Genomic DNA, 22,406 nt, shown 5'->3' with positions numbered 1-22,406 from the left:
GTCTTTGGTTGAATTGATATGAAAGATCAATACAGGGGTCAGGGGATCCACATGGCTTTGTAATACAAGAGCAAAGCAAAGCTGAAGGAAAAAAACAAGGGATATGGATAGGAAATAACTTGCTTTGTTTTCACACTGGAGCACATCCACACAGACAACACCTAAGCGATCACAAATAAAGACAGCACAATACACAAAAGGACCAAAATCAGCAAATGAAAATGAATAGGGAACACAATAAAGTCGCACAAATAGAGGCATCTCAAGATTGTTAAGATGTTGTAAATCAATGTTCAAATAAGCATAAAGAAAAGACAAAAAGGGAAATTGGATTAGCCAAAAGTTGATTTCCTCTAAGAGAAAGCCAGTGGTTGCAAACTGTCAGTGTTACTGAACAATCATGTATAATATTCTTTACATTCAAAAAGTCTGACCACTTGCCACGATGCATATGGACTTCTGAGATGATCCACGGAAAATAAAATACGGATCAGTCGCCAACCGGCATTTCATCTCAAGGAATATCACACCTCTATTAATTGGCGAAACAAATAATGTATTTGCTTTCAAGAGGTATTGCCATTTCCTTGGAGCAACCTCGTAATTGTATGAAAAATAGGATACAATGACATAAAAGAGGGAAGAAAAAACATGAATACTGTGAATCAAAATAAATGTGAATTTGTACACTAGGGATGTAATGCACAGCAACCAAAGACTAGAGCATTCACACGCAACACACACACACTGCACATGTAAAGCCAAGTTATTTCCATGCAAAGCAGGGGTGATACAAGCTGAAGGAATGGAGCTTTTGCTACACAAACTGTAATGGCATGGTTTTAAATGGCAAATAAAACATGAAAATGATACATTAAATATTATGGTCAAGCACTGTTCCTTCCTACTGCACTTTATGCTTAGTGTACGTAGCCCCAGGGCAAGGGACATACAAAGAAGCATACAATATACTTGAATTGAGCTATACCCTCTTCTACTGTATTTTTGTATATGCATTTTGCTTATAATGTAAATTGCAATTGCTTAAATTTCATGATTGGCAAGCATTGCTGTCCATTTTTGTGTGTGTATATATATATATATATATATATATATATATATATATATATATATATATATATATATATATATATATATATACACAAAATCATGCAGATTGGAGGGATAACGGGAATATGCCGTCCCCTGCTCCGTGAACCGCAGTGCCGTATGGTTGGACGAGGGGTGTCCAGCAGTCACACTAACAAAGTTAAACGTACTTTTTGAACATGTTTCCGCTACTTGTGAGAATGCCCATTCTGTGGACGCGATATTTACATCGTGTCATCCAGACTTGTGAAATCTTTAAACGAATTACCCGAGTACGTGTGGAACTCTCGTACTATTATGTACTGATAAAAGTACTGACCAATCTTTTCCCTTAGGCTGTGTCAATGTCAAATGAGAATTAATCTCTGTATTCAAAAGCACCGGGTCTGAGTGCGGTTAACCGGCAGGTTTAGCGTTAACCGCACTCAGACCCGGAAGATTCCCCTGATGAAGGGCCCCCAGTGAGCCCGAAATGCATTGGGATCACATTTAAAAGAAATTCAACTGCATCAGGATGATGTTCCTTCATCGTTTAACAGAATTTATCTTCCTACGAGATAAATAAAGTTTTCTTGCAACTTTTGAGACAAGACTGGTCTTACCTTTACTGATTGAACCCCACGTACAAAATTCAAATCTCGCCAACGCGATCTATCGACTTAACACCCAGAGGGACGTTATCTAATGGCAGATAACGCTTGATGGATTCCCCCTAAGGTTACCTCAGACCAGATCTATTTACTTTGGCCATTGTCACCCTTTCCTATTCTTACTCCGTGACAGACAGTGAGAATGTCAGGCATGGGTATCCGTGCCTGATGCTCATGTCAGATTTGTATACTGTTGGTCAGGGAGGAGAAACAGAAGATTGACACAATGGTACAAGTAACTAAGAGGTGGCAGTAGTCCTCACTGACCCCCCTCCTAGGGCCACAGGAAGTCCCACAAGATCCCACACTATCTAGATTCATGGTAGGCTGAGGGAAGTCACGTGGGACTTTCCGAGGCTCAGTGAGGGCCAGCACAAGCTTCAGTCACTCCTCCAACCATGGTCTACATGGTACATGGGTAATCCCTCCCTGAATGAGCTTGCATTCCTAAGGATTTGTGAAAACCCCGGGAGTACCAAGGCTCTATAACACATGCATGATAGGCCCAGGAGGATATCCAGTGTTCCACATTCCAGGAAAGCATATGCATTCAAGGAAGTCTAATCTATGGCATTACCTATGGGCCTAGGGAGTGCCTCAGGTACCCTGCTGTGCTGTGTATGCACAGCCTTGTGGGGGTGATACCACCTACCCACCTTAAGGTACTGCACTATTGGCTGCATAATATAAATTGGAGTCTGAGATACCAATATCACTAATTAAAATAATAATACCAGCATTTGTAAAGCGCTGACGGCCATCGGGAAGATTAAGAGAGCTATTACCCAGGTTACAAGGTGCTGGGCTAACCTGACGCCGGCGATCAAACTGTGAACCCCTGTGTTCGGGAGTCAGCCACTCTGGCCGCTGCACCACACCTCTTCCTCACTGTAGAATACAGGCCACCATCCAATCCTTCCTTCCACTAGGTAAAGATGATTTCAAGATCAAGCAGCAGCACACACTATTCAATTCTGACACAAGAATGCACAAGCATCCAGGGGAGGGTAATTTAGTGGTTTGTCTATGCCCCAAGCCTAGAAAACCCATGATAGTACCCAAACTGGTGTACATTCAGAGCACCAATGGAGATCACAGGCCTGGAAGCATATTTAATTAAAACGAAGGCAGGAGAACGAGGGTTTGCTTGGAAATAATCAGTGAATGAGGAACCCATCAGCTCATTTTCCTGACAGGACAGAAAAATATTTATCATTCAAAATGGATATCTAAACATTTTCAAGATCATATATATTTATCAATCGGGTCATTTTTTATGGCAAACGGATGCACACAGATTATACAGTGAGCTATGTGGAGTAATGTAACCACATTTTAGTAATATTAAGATGCCCACTTTCCTCTGGTTGCAACGCAAACTAACTAGCAGGCGTAAGCTCCTATCCAAGAGTAAAGATACCTGGGAGAACCTATGCAAAGTTATAGATACAGACTTTCAAACTACGCCCTCCTTAAGCTGTGCTCATGCATGTGCAAAGTGAATAACTTTTTAGCTATTCACGTGTATCCCCTTGCAGCTCACGCATACATTCTACTTGTCCTAAAGCAAGTGTGTATCTATATGCTATTCACATACAATGACTATTGTTCATTTTCCTAACCCTGTGTTTCCATAAGATTTGAAAATGTATGAATTCCATTGTTTTTCTAGTGCTTTTGACATAGGAAAGGAATATGCTACTTACCAGTATGCATCTGTTCTTGGCATGTAGAGCTGCAGATCTATACACTGTGCATAGATCGCCATCTGGTGTTGGGCCCGGATGTTTGCAGTTTGTTTTTCCTCTTGGAAAGTCTTTGGAAGTCACGAGGTTGGTGACTACTCCTTTGGTTCGTATTGCGCATGGGCTTCGGCTCCATCCTCAGATTGTTTTTCGCCAGCAGGGAAAGATGGAGCGTAGTAATAACAGTAAAGAAACCCATGTGTGTTGTATCTAAATAAGATAGACTGGAACGGATACAGGTAGCCGGGTGGGCGTGTATAGATCTGCAGCTCTACATGCCAAGAACAGATGCATACTGGTAAGTAGCATATTCCGTTCGAGGCATATGAGCTGCAGATTATACACTGTGCATAGACTATATAGCAGTACCCAACCCTAGCGGCGACCACCGGCATCCGTTGCAGTTGTTTGGAACAGTGTTTTAGTACAGCCTGGCCCACACTAGCTTGTTGCTTGGTTTGCACATCTACACAGTAATGTTTTGTGAAAGTGTGCGGTGTTGACCATGTCGCTGCTTTGCAGATGTCATCTAGTGGTATGTTTCCTAGAAAAGCCATAGAAGCACCTATCTTCCTTGTAGAGTGGGCTTTAGGGGGAACAGATAGCGTTCGTTTTGCTTTGTGGTAGCAAATCTGTTTTTTACAATCCACTTAGCTATCCCTGATTTAGAAATAGGGTTGCCTTTATGTGGTGGAGAGAAAGAGACAAATAGCTGTTTGGTTTTTCTGAAAGGTTGTGTTCTTTGGATGTAGTAAAGTAAGGCCCTTTTAACATCCAGTGTGTGTAAAGCCCTTTCCGCAACGGTTTGAGGTTGTGAGAAAAAAAATGGTAATTCTACCGACTGGTTTAGATGGAAGGGAGAAATGACTTTGGTTAGAAATTTTGGGTTGGTGCGGAGTACAACCTTGTTCTGATGCATTTGAAGAAAAGGTTCCTGTATGGTGAGCGCTTGTATTTCACTAACCCTTCTAAGGGAAGTGATGGCCACTAGGAATGCTGTTTTCCATGTCAGAAATTGCAGCTCACATTTATATAATGGTTCGAAAGGGGGTCCCATTAGCCTTGTGAGAACTATATTCAAGTTCCAGACAGGTGAGGGTGGTACGCTGGGTGGAATTACTCTTTTGAGGCCTTCCATAAAGGCTTTGATGGCAGGCACCCTGAAAAGTGGTAGGTGCTGCCTGTTCTGTAAGTAGGTGTAACCGAATGGATGTATATGCTAGGTTACACCTTTGTAGATGGAGCAAGTAACATATGATGTGCTGTATGGACGCATTTAGAGGATTGATTGTGTTGTTGTGGCAGTAAACAACAAATCTTTTCCACTTTGCAGCATAGCATGCCCTAGTAGTAGGGCGTCTAGCTTCCCTGATAATATTCATGCAATCAGGGGGAAGGTTAAGGTATCCAAATTCTAGGACCTCAGGAGCCAGATCGCAAGGTTGAGCTGAGCTGGGTCCGGGTGCCTGATCTCTCCATGGTTCTGGGTTAGGAGGCATGGTGAGAGGTGTAGCTTTTGGTGTGGTACTACCGAGAGTTCCAGCAGTGTGGTGTACCACGGTTGTCTGGCCCATGTTGGAAACACTAGGATCAGTGTCAGGGAATGCTGTTGTAGCTTTCGCACCACTAATGGAATTAGTGGGAGAGGTGGAAAAGCGTATACAAATTTGTTTGACCAGTTCATCCATATCGCATTGCCTTTGGACAATGGGTGTGGATATCTGGCGGCGAAGCTTGGGCATTTTTTGTTTTCGTGGGTGGCGAACAGGTCTATGTGTGGATGCCCCCACTTCTGAAAAAACGGGTGAAGAACCTGTGGGTGAATTTCCCATTCGTGAATCTGTTGCGTTTGTCTGCTGAGCAGATCTGCCACGGTGTTTTAGACTCCTGGGACATGTTGGGCCAGGAGAAAGATTTTCTGTGGAATTGCCCATCTCCATATGCTCTGTGCTAATTGAGAGAGCTGTGGAGAGTGTGTGCCCCCCTGTTTTTGAATGTAGTACATGGCAGTCATGTTGTCTGTGCGAATGAGGACTGCCTTGCCTGAAATCTGCGTCTGCAAGGATTTTAGGGCTAGGAAGATTGCCAGTAACTCCAAATGGTTGATGTGGAGTAACTTCTGTTGCGGCGTCCATGTGCCCTGTACTGTGAGGTGTAACAGATGAGCTCCCCAGCCGGAGAGCGATGCGTCTGTTGTCAGGATTATTTGTGGAACCGGGTCCAGGAACGGTCGACCTCTGGAAAGGTTTGTGGTGTTCCACCTCTGCAGAGAGCGATGGGTGCGACCGTCTACCAACACCAGATCTGTCAGTTGGCCCTGGGCCTGGTTCCACTGGCGCGCTAAACACTCTTGGAGTGGACGCATCTGGAGTCTTGCATGGGGCACTATGAAAATGCAAGAGGCCATCATCCCTATCAGTTGCATAAACACTCTTGCTGGGAGAGAGTGTTGAAATATGAATTTCTGACGCAGAGTCTGTATGTTTGCAATCCTGGCAGGATTGGGATAGGCTATGGCTTTTGAGGTGTCTATGGTAGCACCGAGGTATTGTTTTGTGTGTGATGGTACGAGGTGGGACTTTTGGTGGTTCACTGTGAAGCCTAGCTGGTGAAGCAGTTGGATTGTAGCGGCGGTGTGTTGCACACATTGTTCGTAGGACGTGGCTTTTATTAGCCAGTCGTCCAAGTATGGGAAGATGTGAATGTGCTGTCTTCTGAGGTGTGCAGACACTACTGCTAGGCACTTGGTGAATACCCTTGGTGCTGTTGTTACCCCGAACGGGAGCACCTTGAACTGGTAGTGTTGCCCGTCCACCACAAATCTGAGGTACTTTCTGTGAGCCTGGTGTACTGGGATGTGAAAGTTTGCGTCTTTCAAGTCCAGAGTGGTGAGGAAGTCGTTCTGGGAGAGGAGTGGAAGAACCTGTTGAAGGGTTACCATGTGAAAATGGTCTGAATGTATGTAAGTATTTAGAGGTCTGAGATCTAGGATAGGTCGTAGAGTCTCGTCTCTCTTTGGAATCAGAAAGTACAGGGAGTAGACCCCTAAATTTTGTTGATTGATGGGGACCTGCTCTATGGCTTGTTTTTGCAGGAGGGAGATTACCTCCTGTTTTAGTAATGTAGCATGTTCTTGAGACATAGGGCGTTGCCTGGGTGGCATGTTTGGGGGGTAGATGCTAATTCTAGGCAATACCCTGAATGATTAATTTGGGTCACCCATCTGTCTGAGGTGATTGTCTTCCAGACGTGAGGGAAATGATGTATTCTGCCCCCGACCAGAGTGGAATGGTCTGGAGGGAGCAGGGGAAAGTCATTGGGTAGGTGGTGTGGCAGAGCGGGCGGTATTTGTCTTGCCTCTGCCTTTATTATTATTACCTCTGTATCCGCCTCTTTGATAACCCTTTGTGAAGGTAGATTGAGGAGGGGATTTGTAGGACGTGGATGCACTATCCGAGGAGTAGCCCCTGCCCGTGCCCCGAAAGGAAGAGCGGCGAAAAGAGCGCCTAGGAGTGTGTGACTGTAGGGCTCCCATGGATTTCGCCGTGTCAGTATCTTTTTTCATCTTTTCGAGGGCTTCATCAACTTTTGGGCCTAATAGATGATCTTGGTCGAATGGGTGGTTCAATATAGAGGCTTGTACCTCTGGTTTAAAACCTGAGACTCTGAGCCAGGCATGGCGACGGAGAAGGACACTGGTGTTTATGGCCCTGGAGGCTGTATCTGCTGCATCTAGGGCACAGCGTATAGAGGTATTAGTTATTGTTTTTCCCTCTTGGATCAGTTCATTAGCCCTATTCTTGTATTTTTCAGGGAGATGGTGCATGATGGTCTCTAACTCATCATAATGCGCCCTGTCGTATCTGGCCAATAGCGCTTGCGTGTTGGCGATACGCCATATATTGGCGGCTTGTGACGCAGTGCGTTTCCCTGATGTGTCTAGGAGCTCGGACTCTTTGTCAGGTGGTGGTGCTTCGCCTGACGCCTGAGAATTTGAGCGCTTCCTAGCTGTAGATACCACTAGGGAATCCAATGGTGCAGGGCCTTTAATGTATGAAGGGTCTGTGGGGGCGGCTTTGTATTTTTTCTCTATACGTGGATTTAGGACCCTGGCCCTGACTGGGTCTTTAAAAACCTCCGGTGCATGTTTGATTACTCCCTTTAACATAGGTAGAATGGCAGTAGACCTATGTGCATTATCAAAGGTGTCTAGGAGAAAATCTTCCTCCACTGGGTCAGTATGTAACTCCACCCCGTGGTAATGTGCCGCCCTTTGTAGTAGGTGATGAAAGCCTAACGAATCTTCAGGTGGGGATGGCCTAGATGGGTAAAGGTCATCCTGTGGGACATCAGGGATGTCCGGATTGTTATAGTCGTCCCATGGGTCTGGAGATCCAGTAGGGGTGGGGTCTTGTGGCACATCTGCTGGATCATAATAAGGGTCTCCTAGATCGTCTGGGACTGGAGACAAGGTTGGAGAACGATGAGGCAGGGGTGGAGAAGGTGGAGGTGGGGAGGGTGGAGGAGGTGGAGGAGGTGGGGAAGGCACTCTGAAAGGGGAGGTAGCAGTGTCCTTCCTCTTTGGAGGTGGAGGTGGAGCTGGTTTGTCCAAGTGTCTCTTTTTTGAAGACAGTGTCAAATGTCCAGTTTTTGGATTCTTGGTAAGTGTCTTTTGCAGAGGATCCCGTGTGAAAAGTTCTTGTGACACTGGTTGTTCGGTCGGCGCCGAAGTTTTCGGGGCCGACGGCTTTTTAGGTTTGTCTAAGCCGTGCTTCTTTGGTACCTTCGGTTTTTTGGTTGGCGCCGAAGAAGGCTTCGGCACGGGAGTGTCGGTGCCGAGGGCCTTGTGATGTTTGGTCGGCACCGGAAGGGTAGGTTTCGACACCGAAGTCTTTGGTGCTGGGTTCGGTGTGGAGGTGGAGGCCGATCTTTTCTTCGGTGCCGAAGGGTGTTTTTCGGTACCGCTGGTAGGCTGGCTCGAGCCCAAGCTGCCGGAAGGCTTAATAGGCTTCTTTACTGGGCCCGAAGGTGGGGTGTGAGAAGCAGTATCCTTGGTCTTGCCTAGGCCCAAAGGCGAAGTTGTGACCGAAGCCTTTTTGGGTATCGGCGTGGGTGTGGGAGGGGGTATTGTACTCACGACCCTCTGCGCCGGGGTGATGTCCTCCACATCTGAGTCGTCGGCCTCGGAAGCACTGACGAGGTCGTCGTCCTCTTGTTCGATGTCCTGATGTCCCGGATCTTCGACGTCGTCCCCGAAGATGTCGACTGGAGCGGAGGTCGAGGAGTGCGCCATGTTGCGTCTAGCCCGTCGATCTCGGATAGTCTTTTTAGATCGAAAAGACTTGCAGGCGGGACAGTCTCGGGCCTCGTGTTCTGGGGAGAGGCAGAGGTTGCACACCTCATGAAGATCGATGTGGGGAAACTTGGACCCACATCGAGGGCACTTTTTGAAGGGAGTTCTTTCCATCAGCCGAGACCGTAGCCGGAATAGGCCCGAAGGCCGCCGTCGACGACCGGAATCGAAGAAGTGCCGAAGAGAAGGTGATTAAGATGATTTATTATCTGAAGGATCTCGATGAGCGAGGATTTTTGCGTCGATCGTTAAACTGGAAAAGTTCAGAACCGGAGTGCGAAGTATTACATCCGAGCCCGATGGCGGAAAAAAACAATCTGAGGATGGAGCCGAAGCCCATGCGCAATACGAACCAAAGGAGGAGTCACCAACCTCGTGACTTCCAAAGACTTTCCAAGAGGAAAAACAAACTGCAAACATCCGGGCCCAACACCAGATGGCGAAATATGCATAGTGTATAATCTGCAGCTCATATGCCTCGAACATTAGCTTTTACTTGTAGAGTAACCTTTCCTACACATGTTTGGAAAAACGTTTAAGTGACCCCTGCCCTATTCATGACTTTCTGCACTACATCAAGAAATTTGGAAGTGCACAACTATGTTCTGCTTTATGGGTGGCACTCAAATTCCCTTTAATTTATGTTCTTGTTTCTCTGATACTTCACTGATAACCCCACCTTTGCATTATTTCCTAATGCACTTGTAACAAGACAGACTGTAAATCCATCACATTTGGGATGCATTACTTGTCTACCAACCTCTCAATTAGGCCCTGTGTCAGTGCATTAGGTACATGCATGTTACACTTACATGCATGTTATACATATCTATTCTCTTCTGTGAATCAAGTACAGTATACACATACATATAGTACACTGTTTTCCAGGCAAACATTATGTCTGAAAACATGTTTTGTGAATCAGCTTCCATGTATGTACATATAACTGAATGCAATTATGGGTGCTACTGCACTTTGATGGACGTAGCAGCATTAGATGGAGGACTAGATTATGAGAGCCATGTGTAAGTATCACAATGACAAGCGGTGTGACAAAGTTCACATCCTCCATTTTATTCCTCTTAAATTTCAGCAGATCATGCCTGGTAATAGGGAAAGCAGGTCCATAAATCAGAGACTTGTGTATTTCAGTGTGGAAAGCATCAAAACCGGAATGTGATGGCCCATTTTTAGGGGCAAACTCCTAATTGGTGTTTTTCATTGCACCTAGTGAATTCGAACAACAGGATAGCAGATTCCATCGGTTTGATATGTAATACCAAGTCCTCTGTGGCGTTCATAATAGAGGCTCAAGTGTTAGAAATCAAATGTGGAGTTGTCACTGGCATGATGGTAGAAAAGGGATATTGGGGAAAAACTACAACTCTAGAGCCATCTGGTTCTTCAATAGAACAACTTAAACAACAAGCTTAGAAGAGAATATCAAACAAAATTAATAAATTGGACTACTGGAAGTGCAAAAAACTGTGAGGATGTTTTAAAAAACAGCAGAACCCTTTAACACAAACAATTAAGGTACTATCAATCAGTTCCCATTTATTTCTACCTCTGCCTATCTGCTTTTTTTTTAGGTGTTTGATTTTTTAATGGATGCTAGATCTTTCTAAAATCACATAATCCCAATATGCTACATTTTGAAGCCAATTTATTGTGCAGTATGTTCTAACTCGAAGAGGTTGTAATGAAACAGCGCTTGACCACAAAAAAATCTTGAAATGACAATTTTTGGACAGTATCTCCTTTGCGCACAAGAATAGATGAGGTTTAACACTTTACTGATCTGGAGTCAGCCACGTAATATATATTCATATTCAAAAAAGATACAGTCTCGTGATCAGAAAAAATATATTAAGTATTAATGATGAGGCAAGACATGGAGGATGAAAAGGATGGGTAAAACAGCGACAAAGGGTAAAACTGTGATAACTGGGTCAAACAGGGGCAGCAGGGTGATCATTGTTCTCAAACAAAAGTACACACTATAGCTTTTAGTCTTAATGGTTTAGGTCTAATCAACAGAATGTAAATATTCTATATGTATGGCCGGCAAGTGCATGCGATTTTAGACATTAGTATGCAAATGAATATGTTAAGTTTAACTGTCTTTGTTAAATGTCAATCAATAAAAGGCATGCATAGCATCGAGGAAGCGATCTTCTATTCTACAATCTGGCCAACTTAACAAACTGAACCACAAAAACAGAATTATGTATCTTACTCTTTTCAGATGTTGTGTTGCCCTGGAACAAAACAAACACAAAGGTCAAGTGTTACAAGCCTCTTGTGGAGGAGGAAATATGGTTAAAATTGGCAATAGATCTGATCGGTCTTAATACCGTAAATACAATCCATTTCACTCATGTTTTGAATGAAGAAAACAGGTAGCCGGCAAAACAGAATGTAGATTTTTGCAAACGCTTTCAGTGAATTCTACATTAAGTCAAAACAGTTGATCCTCAAAAACTAGTGCTGTAAAGGAATATGCTACTTACCAGTATGCATCTGTTCTTGGCATGTAGAGCTGCAGAGTTGTACACTTAGCATAGGTCGCCATCTGGTGTTGGGCCCGGATGTTTGCAGTTTGTTTTTCTTCTTGGACCGTCTTTGGAAGTCACGAGTTTGGTGACTCCTCCTTCGGTCCGTACTGCGCATGGGCTTCGGCTCCATCCTCAGATTGTTTTTCGCCAACAGGGAAATGATGGAGCGTAGTAATAACAGTGAGAAACCCATGTGTGTTGTATCTAAATAAGATGGACTGGAACGGATACAGGTAGCCGGGGAGGCGGGTGGGCGTGTACAACTCTGCAGCTCTACATGCCAAGAACAGATGCATACTGGTAAGTAGCATATTCCGTTCGAGGCATATGAGCTGCAGATTGTACACTTAGCATAGATTATATAGCAGTACCCAACCTTAGCGGCGACCACCGGTATCCGTTGCAGCTGTTTGAAAGAGTGTTTTTAGTACAGCCTGGCCCACCCTAGCTTGCTGCTGGGAATGCACATCTACACAGTAGTGTTTTGTGAATGTGTGCGGTGTAGACCATGTGGCTGCCTTGCATATGTCATCTAAGGGTATATTCCCTAGAAAAGCCATAGAAGCCCCTAACTTTCTTGTAGAGTGGGCTTTAGGGGGAACAGATAATGTTCTCTTTGCCTTCTGATAGCAAATTTGTATGCATTTTACAATCCACCTAGCTATCCCTGATTTTGAGATGGGGTTGCCTTTATGTGGTGGAGAAAAGGAAACGAACAACTGTTTGGTCTTCCTGAAGGGTTGCGTTCTTTGTATGTAATATAGCAACGCTCTTTTCACATCTAGTGTGTGTAAGGCCCTTTCCGCAACAGATTGGGGTTGCGAAAAGAAGACAGGTAATTCCACTGATTGATTGAGGTGGAAGGGGGTAATGACTTTGGGCAGGAACTTCGGATTAGTTCGAAGTATGACCTTGCTGTGATGCATTTGTATGTAAGGTTCCTGTATGGTGAACGCTTGTATTTCACCAACCCTTCTAAGGGAAGTGATAGCTACAAGGAAAGCTGTTTTCCAGGTGAGAAATTGTAGCTCACATTTGTGCATTGGTTCGAAGGGCGGACCCATTAGTCGTGTAAGGACCAAATTTAGATTCCATACAGGGGAGGGTGGTGCCCTGGGAGGAATTACTCGTTTAAGGCCTTCCATGAAGGCTTTAATAGCGGGCACTCTGAAGAGTGACAAATGCTGTCTGTTTTGTAGATAGGCAGCGATCGCTGCTAGGTGTAGGCGTATGGATGAATACGCCAGGTTACACCTGTGAAGATGGAGCAGATAGCATATGATGTGTTGTATGGATGCATCTAGAGGGTTGATTGTATTGTTACGGCAGTACATTACAAATCTTTTCCACTTTGCGGCATAGCATGCTCTAGTGGTAGGACGTCTGGCTTCCATGATGATGTTCATGCAATCAGGGGGAAGGTTAAGGTACCCGAATTCTAAGATTTCAGGAGCCAGATCGCCAGGTTGAGCTGAGCTGGGTCCGGGTGCCTGATTTCTCCATGGTTCTGGGTTAGGAGGCATGGGGAAAGGTGCAGTTTTTGATGTGGTACCACTGATAGTTGTAGTAGCGTGGTGTACCACGGCTGTCTGGCCCACGTCGGAGCTACCAGAATGAGTGTGAGGGAGTGCTGTTGTAGTTTCCTGACCACTAATGGAATTAGTGGGAGAGGTGGAAAGGCGTATGCAAATCTGCCTGACCAGTTCATCCATATCGCATTGCCCTTGGACAATGGGTGTGGGTATCTGGCGGCGAAGCTTGGGCATTTTTTGTTTTCGTGGGTGGCGAAGAGGTCTATTTGAGGATGCCCCCACTGTTGGAAGAATGGGTGAAGAACTTGTGGATGCAGTTCCCATTCGTGTAGTTGTTGAGTCTGTCTGCTGAGCAGATCTGCTATGGTGTTTTGTACGCCTGGAACATGTTGTGCCAGGAGAAAAATGTTTTGGGGAATTGCCCATCTCCATATGCTCTGGGCTAAGCGGGAGAGCTGGGGAGAGTGTGTCCCCCCCTGTTTCTGTATATAATACATCGCAGTCATGTTGTCTGTGCGAATGAGGACTGCTTTGCCTGAAATCTGCTTTTGGAAAGATTTTAGGGCTAGAAAGATCGCCAAGAGCTCCAGATGGTTGATGTGGAGCGATTTTTGCTGTGGCGTCCATAGACCTTGCATTGTGAGGTGTAAGAGGTGCGCTCCCCAGCCGGAGAGCGATGCGTCCGCTGTTAGAGTCACTTGGGGAACCGGGTCCAGGAACGGCCGTCCCTTGGAAAGGTTTGTGGTGTTCCACCACTGCAGAGAGTGATGTGTGCGGCCGTCCACCAACACCAGATCCGTCAGCTGACCCTGGGCCTGGTTCCACTGTTGTGCTAGGCACTCCTGAAGTGGACGCATGTGGAGTCTTGCATGGGGCACTATGAAGATGCAAGACGCCATCATCCCTATGAGCTTCATAAACACTCTTGCTGGTAGAGAGTGTTGAGGAAGGAATATTTTGCGTAAGGCTAGAATGCTTGTGATTCTGGCTGAGTTTGGATAGGCAATACCTTTTGAGGTGTCTATGGTGGCCCCGAGATATTGCTTTGTGTGAGATGGTATGAGGTGGGACTTTTGGTAGTTCACCGTGAAGCCTAGCTGATGAAGCAGTTGGATGGTGCTGTTTGTATGTTGCACGCATTGGTGGTAGGACGCGGCTTTTATGAGCCAGTCGTCTAAGTAAGGGAAGACGTGAATATGTTGACGTCTGAGGTGTGCTGCTACTACTGCTAGGCATTTGGTAAACACCCGTGGTGCAGTGGTGACCCCGAAGGGGAGAACCTTGAATTGGTAATGTTGCCCGTCCACCACGAACCTGAGGTATTTTCTGTGAGAGGGGTGTATTGGAATGTGAAAGTACGCGTCTTTCAGATCCAGTGTTGTGAGAAAGTCTCCCTGGCAGAGGAGTGGGAGGACTTGTTGTAAGGTGACCATGTGAAAGTGGTCTGAATGTATGTAGGCATTTAGAGGCCGGAGATCCAGAATGGGTCTGAGGGTCTCGTCTTTCTTTGGGATTAAGAAATATAGGGAGTAGACCCCTAGATTTCGTTGATTGCCGGGTACCTGCTCTATGGCGTGTTTCTGGAGGAGCGAGAGTACCTCTTGTTTGAGCAGTGTGGAATGCTCTTGGGACATTGGACGGTGCCTTGGTGGGATATTGGGTGGGGTAGATGTTAGCTCGAGGCAGTACCCTGACCGAATGATTTGGGTCACCCATTTGTCCGATGTTATGGACTCCCATACGTGGATAAAATCTTGTAGTCTGCCCCCGACCGGAGTGGAATGGTCTGGGGGGAGCGAAGGGGAGTCATTGTGCGGGTGGGGTGGCAGAACGGGTATTGTTGGTTTTGCCCCTGCCCTTATTGTTGTTGCCTCTGTAACCACCTCTTTGGTTGCCCTTTGAAAAGGTATTTTGAGGAGGGGATTTGTAGGAGGTAGAGGCATTATCGGTGGAGGAGCCTCTACCTGTGCCACGAAAGGACGAGCGTCGAAAGGAACGCTTAGAGGCTTGGGTCTGGAGCGCTCCCATAGACTTCGCTGTGTCTGTATCTTTCTTCATTTTTTCGAGCGCTTCGTCTACCTTTGGGCCAAAGAGTGTTTGCTGGTCAAAGGTGTGATTAAGTATTGATGTCTGGACCTCAGGCTTGAACCCTGATATCCTGAGCCAGGCATGGCGGCGAAGCAGGACACTGGTGTTTATGGCTCTAGAAGCAGTGTCTGCTGCATCGAGGGCACACTTAATGGAGGTGTTTGTGATTAGTTTGCCCTCCTGTATCAGGTCATGAGCTTGACGTTTGTATTTCTCTGGAAGGTGCTGCATAAGAGCCTCTAATTCATCATAGTGTGCTCTATCATATCGCGCAAGCAGTGCTTGTGTATTTGCAATGCGCCACATGTTTGCAGCCTGGTAGGCGGTGCGTTTACCAGACGCGTCCAGAAGTTTAGATTCCTTGTCTGGTGGTGGGGCATCTCCTGAGGATTGGGAGTTAGCCCGCTTTCTAGCTGTGGAGACAACTAGGGAATCTAGAGGAGCAGGGCCCTTGATGTATGCAGGGTCTGTGGGTGCCGCCTTGTACTTCTTCTCTATTCTAGGGTTTAGTACTCTGGCTCTGACAGGGTCTTTGAATACCTCTGTAGCGTGCTTGGTGACACCCTTAAGCATGGGTAAAATAGCAGTGGAACGATCTTGTAAATCAAATGTATCCAGTAGGAAGTCTTCTTCCACTGGTTCAGTGTGCATGTCCACCCCATGGTAGTGTGCTGCTCTCTGCACTAAATGGTGAAACCCTAAAGAGTCCTCTGGAGGAGACGGCCTTGATGGGTATAGGTCGTCTTGAGGTACATTGGGTACATCAGGGTTATTATAATCCTCCCATGGATCTGGGGTCCCTGGTGGAGTGGAATCCATTGGGGCGTCCCCTGGGTCATTGTCCGGGTCCCCGTCATCCGGATCTGGGGATGGGGCCGGATCGTAGTGAGGTAAAGGTGGAGGGGGTGGTGGTGGGAGGGGGGGTGGCAGTGGGGAGGGTACTCTAAGGGGAGAAGTAGCTGAGTCCCTCTTTTTGGGTGGAGGAGGAGGAGCCGGAGCCTCAAGGCGACGCTTCTTAGTAATCACAGTCAAAAGGCCAGTCTTTGGATCTCTGGACAAAGTCTTTTGTAAAGGGTCTGGTGTAAACAGAGCCAATGGCGCCGAGTCGTTTGTCGGCACCGGCGATTTCGGAACCGGAGGTTTCGATGTTCTGTGTACGCCATGCTTTTTGGAGGTCTCCGTGTGTTTCGGCGTCGAATGCTGTTTCGGCGCCGGAGCGTCGGTGCCGACCGATTTCTGTTTGTGTTTGGTCGGCGCCGAGTGTCCAGGCTTCGGCACCGGTGGTTTCGGAGTCGAGCTGGATTTTGCAGGCTTCGGTGCCGAGTGGTGTTTATCGGCACCGGGCGTCGGCTGGCTCGATCCCGAGCTGCCGTGAGACTTTGAGTGCTTCGACACCGGGCCCAAAGGTGGGGTGATCGAGGCTTTGGTTTTGGTTTTGCCCAGGCCGGCAGGCGAGGGAGTAACCGGAGTCTCTTTGGTTTTCGGTGCGGGGCTGGGAGGGGGCATTGTACTCACGGCCCGCTGTCCTGGTGTTACGTCCTCCAGGTCTGAGTCGTCGGCCTCGGAAGCGCTGACGATGTCTTCTCCCAGTTCGGTGTGTGTCTGCCCCGAAGCTTCGGCGTCGTCTCCGAAGATGTCCGGTGGAGCTGTCGAGGATGAGTGCGCCATGGTGCGTCGAGCCCTTCGATCTCGGATCGTTTTCTTCGATCGAAAAGACTTGCAGGCGGGGCAGTCTCGAGCCTCGTGTTCCGGAGAGAGGCAAAGGTTACACACCTGATGGAGGTCGGTGTGGGGAAATTTAGACCCACATTTTGGGCACTTTTTAAACGGAGTCCTTTCCATCGGCCGGGACCGGAGTCGCGGAGGGCCCGAAGGCCGGTGTCGATGTACGGGATGGAAAAAGTGCCGCTTCGAGAGATGAAGATGAAGGAACTCGAAGAATCGAGGATTTTCCGTCGAGGCTGGAACCGTAGAAGTTCGAAGCCGGAGCACGAAGTATCACATCCGAGCCCGATGGCGGAAAAAAACAATCTGAGGATGGAGCCGAAGCCCATGCGCAGTACGGACCGAAGGAGGAGTCACCAAACTCGTGACTTCCAAAGACGGTCCAAGAAGAAAAACAAACTGCAAACATCCGGGCCCAACACCAGATGGCGACCTATGCTAAGTGTACAATCTGCAGCTCATATGCCTCGAACATGAGATTTCATTTTTGTAAGATCGTACAGTCTTGGGAATAGAATTACCTACAGTCACAGTCACAGGTTTATGTATTAATGGATTACAAAATTAAGTGGCAAGGTTGACTAAATTACAGGGTAAGAAAAGGCAAGTGATACAACATATTGCACCACATTTTGTGGCAGTATCAATCAAACAGAAGAGGGCTACACATTATTTCACCGTTTTGCCACTTTAACACACGCTTTACTGGCTAGGTGAAAGTTTCACCTCATTAACATCAGCTTAACACCAGAGTACAACAATAATCACCTGCAAAGGTAAAATCTTTGGAAAAGGTCTACAAATGGGCGGCACAGCACTCTGTGCTCTTTTATAAGTAACTTTTGATCAGCTTGAGCTGGATTTTAATTTTAATTTTATTTTTTAATCTTTACAATCCGTTGTAGGTGGTGGACTATGTAGCAAATGTGGTAAACCCATAATTATTCAGAAAATCTCATGAATGCACAATTACATATTGTGGCTCTGTTTATATTAAAATGTTCTTAACATTTTCTGATTGCATACATTGCAAAGATGTAATTTTGAGCAGATGCTTTGTACAATTTGCCAGCAAGCTCTAATGCTATGGCAATTTATGTCAATTTGACACATTGGGGCAAAATACCACTGCATCTGGTGCAATCTAAGTAAAGCACCTTCAATGTTCTGCTGAGATTTTTGTTTATTTGCTTTCCCACCCCTTGCTGCATGTGTTGTTAGGGGAATTAATTCTCCCACTATTTTCAACATGGTAATCATCCAAAATATGTGATTTCTTTTGCGTCAGCACAATAGTTAGTTGAAAAGGAAAGAATGGGTAAAGCTAAAGAACAAAGAGAACAAACTATTGGCCCAACCGGCAGGGACGCTGTACACATGAAGAAGGGCCTGGGTCAACTGTGTTCAGCCTTGTTAAGCATATTTATCCCTCCTTCCTGTAGTTAAGGCAGGAATTTCCAGTATTAATAGACAAGAGTTCAGCGGAGATTCACAGGGTTGTGTGCCGGTAAAGGCACATATAGGGGTTCATTATGATAGAGGTCGGTCGGAGTTTCTAAAGAAGGAATATTGGACATGCTTGTCTTGAAGCCAGGACCCCCGAAGTGACTCTAAGGATCCAGCTTTCCAGCTGACCAGACCAAAAAGGACCTGCCCTGGTCCCATCTGCTGGCCTCTGTGGGAGTGAGTCCTAATTCTAAAATGCTGAACTCAAGGTCCTGGACCCTTGGCTGGAGTCACAGTGTACTATTTCCTGCTTAACCGAAGGCTTCACCAGATTCGACACAGAGCAGCACAGAGTGACGCCGGTCCTCGCACTGAAGCACCATGCTGCTTCTGATCGCCAACTTTACTGGATCTGATGCAAAGCCCTGCAAAGCTATGCAGCTTGACTAAAAGCACCCCCGTCCAACACAGTGCAACATAGGATGACGCACAGCCGCACTGTCTTCGCAACAAAGTTAGAAGGTAGAACATCCAGTGGGAAGAACCTGACCATTTATCCAGCCGTGCTCCATTATAGTTGACCTTAACTTGTGACTTTATCTCGGTCCAGCATGGCCAGATACCAGCTTGACACCTTTGGCGATATTTTTTTCACCTTAAACTTTAACAACTCATAATTCCAGTTATACTGATGGATTTTAGTTTTTTTGGTGTCATTGTACTTACTAAAATATCCTGTTTTTAAAATTGGTTTCGTATTCGTCATGTGCTGTGTTTTCACTTTATTACTGTTTGAGTGTTACATAAACACTTTATGCATTGCCTCTAAGTTAAGCCTGACTGCTTTTATGCCAAGTTACCAGAGGTTTAACCACAGGTTTATTTAGTGACGTTTATGGTTCATCCTGACAAGGATTGTGATTTGTATTGGAACTGGGTTCTCACCCCCCTTCAACCTATAATCCAATTTCTAACAATCATAATGAAAACCAAGTATCTGGATAAACATTAAATAGCTAATTTATCAGGACATTACTATCCTGGCATTTGGATTGCCATAATCGCAAATCCAAAGCCATATGAGTTCTCTTACCCTGAATTCAATCCATTGTTAAAAGGTATGAATGCAAAATATAATCAGTGATCTTTGGGCTGTAGCAGATTGCACCAATGTCTGGGTATACCAAGTGTGCTGTTTTATCAGTTTTATTCTCTCTGCATATCCACAATTACTTCTAAGTTGATATGACTTAGGCCATTTGATGCCATGTATTTAAATTTATATATTACCTACTGGCGGTTGCCAGTAGGTAGTTATAGTTACAACCTAGTTTCCATAGGAAAAGCAATTTTTGATTTGCTTATTATTTTCGCGTCGTTTAACAAATCTTTATGAAATTTTCCAAAAAGTTGCACTTTTTAGGTCAGCTCCTATCTTGAAAGTTTGGGGGTGATTCGTCAAGCAGGGGCTGAGAAAAAAGGGGGGTCCCAAAACGCGTTTTCCCCATGTTAATTTAAATAGGAAATTTTGCGACGAACTACAGCCCGAACTGCTGAACGGAATTACCCCAAATTTGGCAGAAAAGTAGAGCTTGGATCAGAAAGTGACCTTTTTTTTAAATGGTGTAAATACGTTCCGTGGTTTTTGAGAAATTCAAAAAATAAGAGTCAAAAAATCAATTCCCATAGGAAACTTTATGCAAGGCTACAGCCGAAACTACTGAACGGAATTACCCCAAATTTTGCAAAAAGGTAGTGCTTGGATCAGAAAACGACCTTTTTAGGTCTCGTCTGAGACAGCGCTTTAGCGCTGCTCTGGCGAGACTTATAGTAAGCGAGTTTTGGAAGTGCAAACAGTGCTTTTCAGGCCTCCAAATACAGTGCATGTGCGCCGGGCGCGCGCACCATTTGGCAGCCTGAAAAGCACAGCCTGATCACTTGCTTTGATGTCCTCAGTGAGCCGCGCGGCCACTGAGGACATCAAAGTGCACACAATTTGCCACCCCCTTCTTGCTTGTTTACTTTGTCTCTGGTTCCCCTCAGGCATCCAGACTCTGCCTCTCTGCGGACTTCTCTGGGTGACCCCTGGTGACCCCTGCTTGTGGACACCGCCTCCTCTGGGCACGGACCGCTCTGCTAATGTCGTTTGTCTTGTTTTCTCTTTTCTTTCAGACTGGCAAACAATTTATTGCTTTTCCGAACGCGCTCAGCAGCTGGTTTCTCCCCCGTCCCCCAATCACCCCCCTCCCGCTGTTAAATACTTACGGTCCTGTCCGAGTCTTTCATCGCCCCACCCCATCTCCATTCTCAACCATTTCCCTTGCCGCTTGCTCCTGAGTGCCGCTCGTTTTAGGACTTGTGTCCTGGCAATAAGTGCTTGTGTTCAGTTAGCATGATTGTGTACTCGGCTCTTTGTATGTGTGTGTATGCGCCTGGATGCACTTTGTCTGCGTGCCTATCAAGTGTATTAGGGCAGTGTTTTCGTGTATTGTGTATGTCTGTACTGTGCACAGTAATTTCACATTATGCGCCTCACGCAAAGAGTTACTCCTGTTGGCGCTTTATAAACTATCTCTCCCTCAAAGATACAAACTAGTCAAAAAGCAAACAAAAGTCTCCCTCTGCCTTTCCGAACGCGCTCAGCAGCTGGTTTCTCCCCCGTCCCCCAATCAAGCCCCTCCCGCTGTTAAATACTTGCTATCCTGTCCCAGCCTCTCATTGCCCCACCCCTCCTCCATTCTCAACCATTTCCCTTACTGCTTGCTCCTGAACACCGCTCGTTTTAGGACTTGTGTCCTGGCAATAAGTGCTTGTTTTCAGTGAGCATGATTGTGTACACATGATTGTGTACGCAGCTCTTATAATGTTGAGCCGAAGTCAGGCTCGAACCTACTTTCTCTGAACACCGCTCATTTTAGGACTTGTTCTTTTTTTCTCCTTCTTACATTTACTTTCTTACGTCTCTCTCGTTCCCTTCTAATATTTGCACCCCCACTCCCTCCACTGTCAAAATTTCTTTCATTTTTTTCTTTACCGTTCTAGAGGCTCGTCTGGCCGTCCTCGAGAAAGTCCCGCTAGCCCATTTAAAGCACGTGTGCTTAGAGCTCGGGTTCGGTTGCTGCTTAGTATGTACCTGTGCTCTCTGGGAGAGATGCTCGAGTTGTAACTGGCCTGTAATGGAGGGAAGCTTACACCATTGCATTTGCTACCTGTGGTGCGTGTGTGCGCGTTTGGCAGAACTATTTCTGGTTCCTCTTGCTGCTGTCACCGTTCCTGCACTGATTCTTTGTGTTAGGGAAGATTTCACTGCTGCCATCCATCTTGTCACAAGTCGTGTGTGTGTGAAGCTTGGTGTAAATATGACTACTGTATAGAAGCCAAACATTTGCCACTCTCAGTGCTTGTTTTAATGCATGATGTGAAGGAAAAAGTGAACCCTAATAAAATATGTTAACAGTTTACTTTTGGGTTGCGGTTAAACAAGCGGTTAAACAAGCATCCATCCATCTTGTCACAAGTCCCGCTAGCCCATTTAAAGCACTGGTTCACAGCTATTCCGCTTCAAGCCTTAAAGGCAGGACAGTGATGCGTTTCGGGTTTCACAGAGGACCGAGAACTGTTGCAGTTGTTTGTTCATTGCTGCTCTGAGGACATCTCTATAACGCCGGTGTGTCAGTCTGCAACCCTGTGGGCTTTGCAAAGATTCCCCGTCATCTAACATTTCAGACCTTCTTCTGAACTGTGACATCACTGCTGACGCCACAGTGCCACTCATTATTAGCAGGGGTTGAGGTATTGACTACATCTTAACTAAGCAGCGGGTTTCCGAAGAACGCCACTGTCACCTCAGCAACCAAGTGTTCTGTGCTAGTCATCTTTTTACACATTAATCACAGCTGAGGGCGAGAGTGACATTCTTATTTTAAGGGCGAGTCTGTGTCTTCTGACCGCTCTGACTGGTACTTTTTGTCACGACACAAGATGCTTATTTCCTTTATTCTTTGATCTCATCAGGTACCGCCACTTATGCAAAGTGGAAACTGTGGCAGCTAGGTCTAGGTCCCACTCTCTGGGGTTAGCTGTTGGCATTGGGGTGCGGTGGGGCCAACTCCCACTGTGTCACTCTTCATGGTAAACAAGCTCATTTAGCACAAAGTTGCAGTTTCAGTGCCTAGACGCGCGGGCACAAGTGCTTCAGT

The 22,406-nt window shown here is 46.1% G+C and overlaps 1 protein-coding gene across 15 annotated transcripts in view; it reads right to left on the bottom strand.

Annotated features, from left to right (window-relative positions):
- Positions 1-22,406, bottom strand: part of ANK2 (ankyrin 2) — a 1,556,458-nt gene that overhangs the window by 162,462 nt on the left and 1,371,590 nt on the right. For all 15 annotated transcript variants that reach the window (XM_085641446.1, XM_085641452.1, XM_085641444.1 and 12 more), the window contains one exon: positions 11,098-11,119. In XM_085641446.1, coding sequence (XP_085497572.1) covers positions 11,098-11,119 — 22 coding nt within the window. The remainder of the gene's footprint in view (positions 1-11,097; positions 11,120-22,406) is intronic.

Source organism: Triturus cristatus, chromosome 2_2, assembly GCF_964204655.1.
Source record: "Triturus cristatus chromosome 2_2, aTriCri1.1, whole genome shotgun sequence".
In the NCBI taxonomy this organism is placed as follows: Eukaryota; Metazoa; Chordata; class Amphibia; order Caudata; family Salamandridae; genus Triturus; species Triturus cristatus.
The sequence above is the reverse complement of the archived record's forward strand: the minus strand, read 5'-3'. Positions and strand labels throughout refer to the sequence as shown.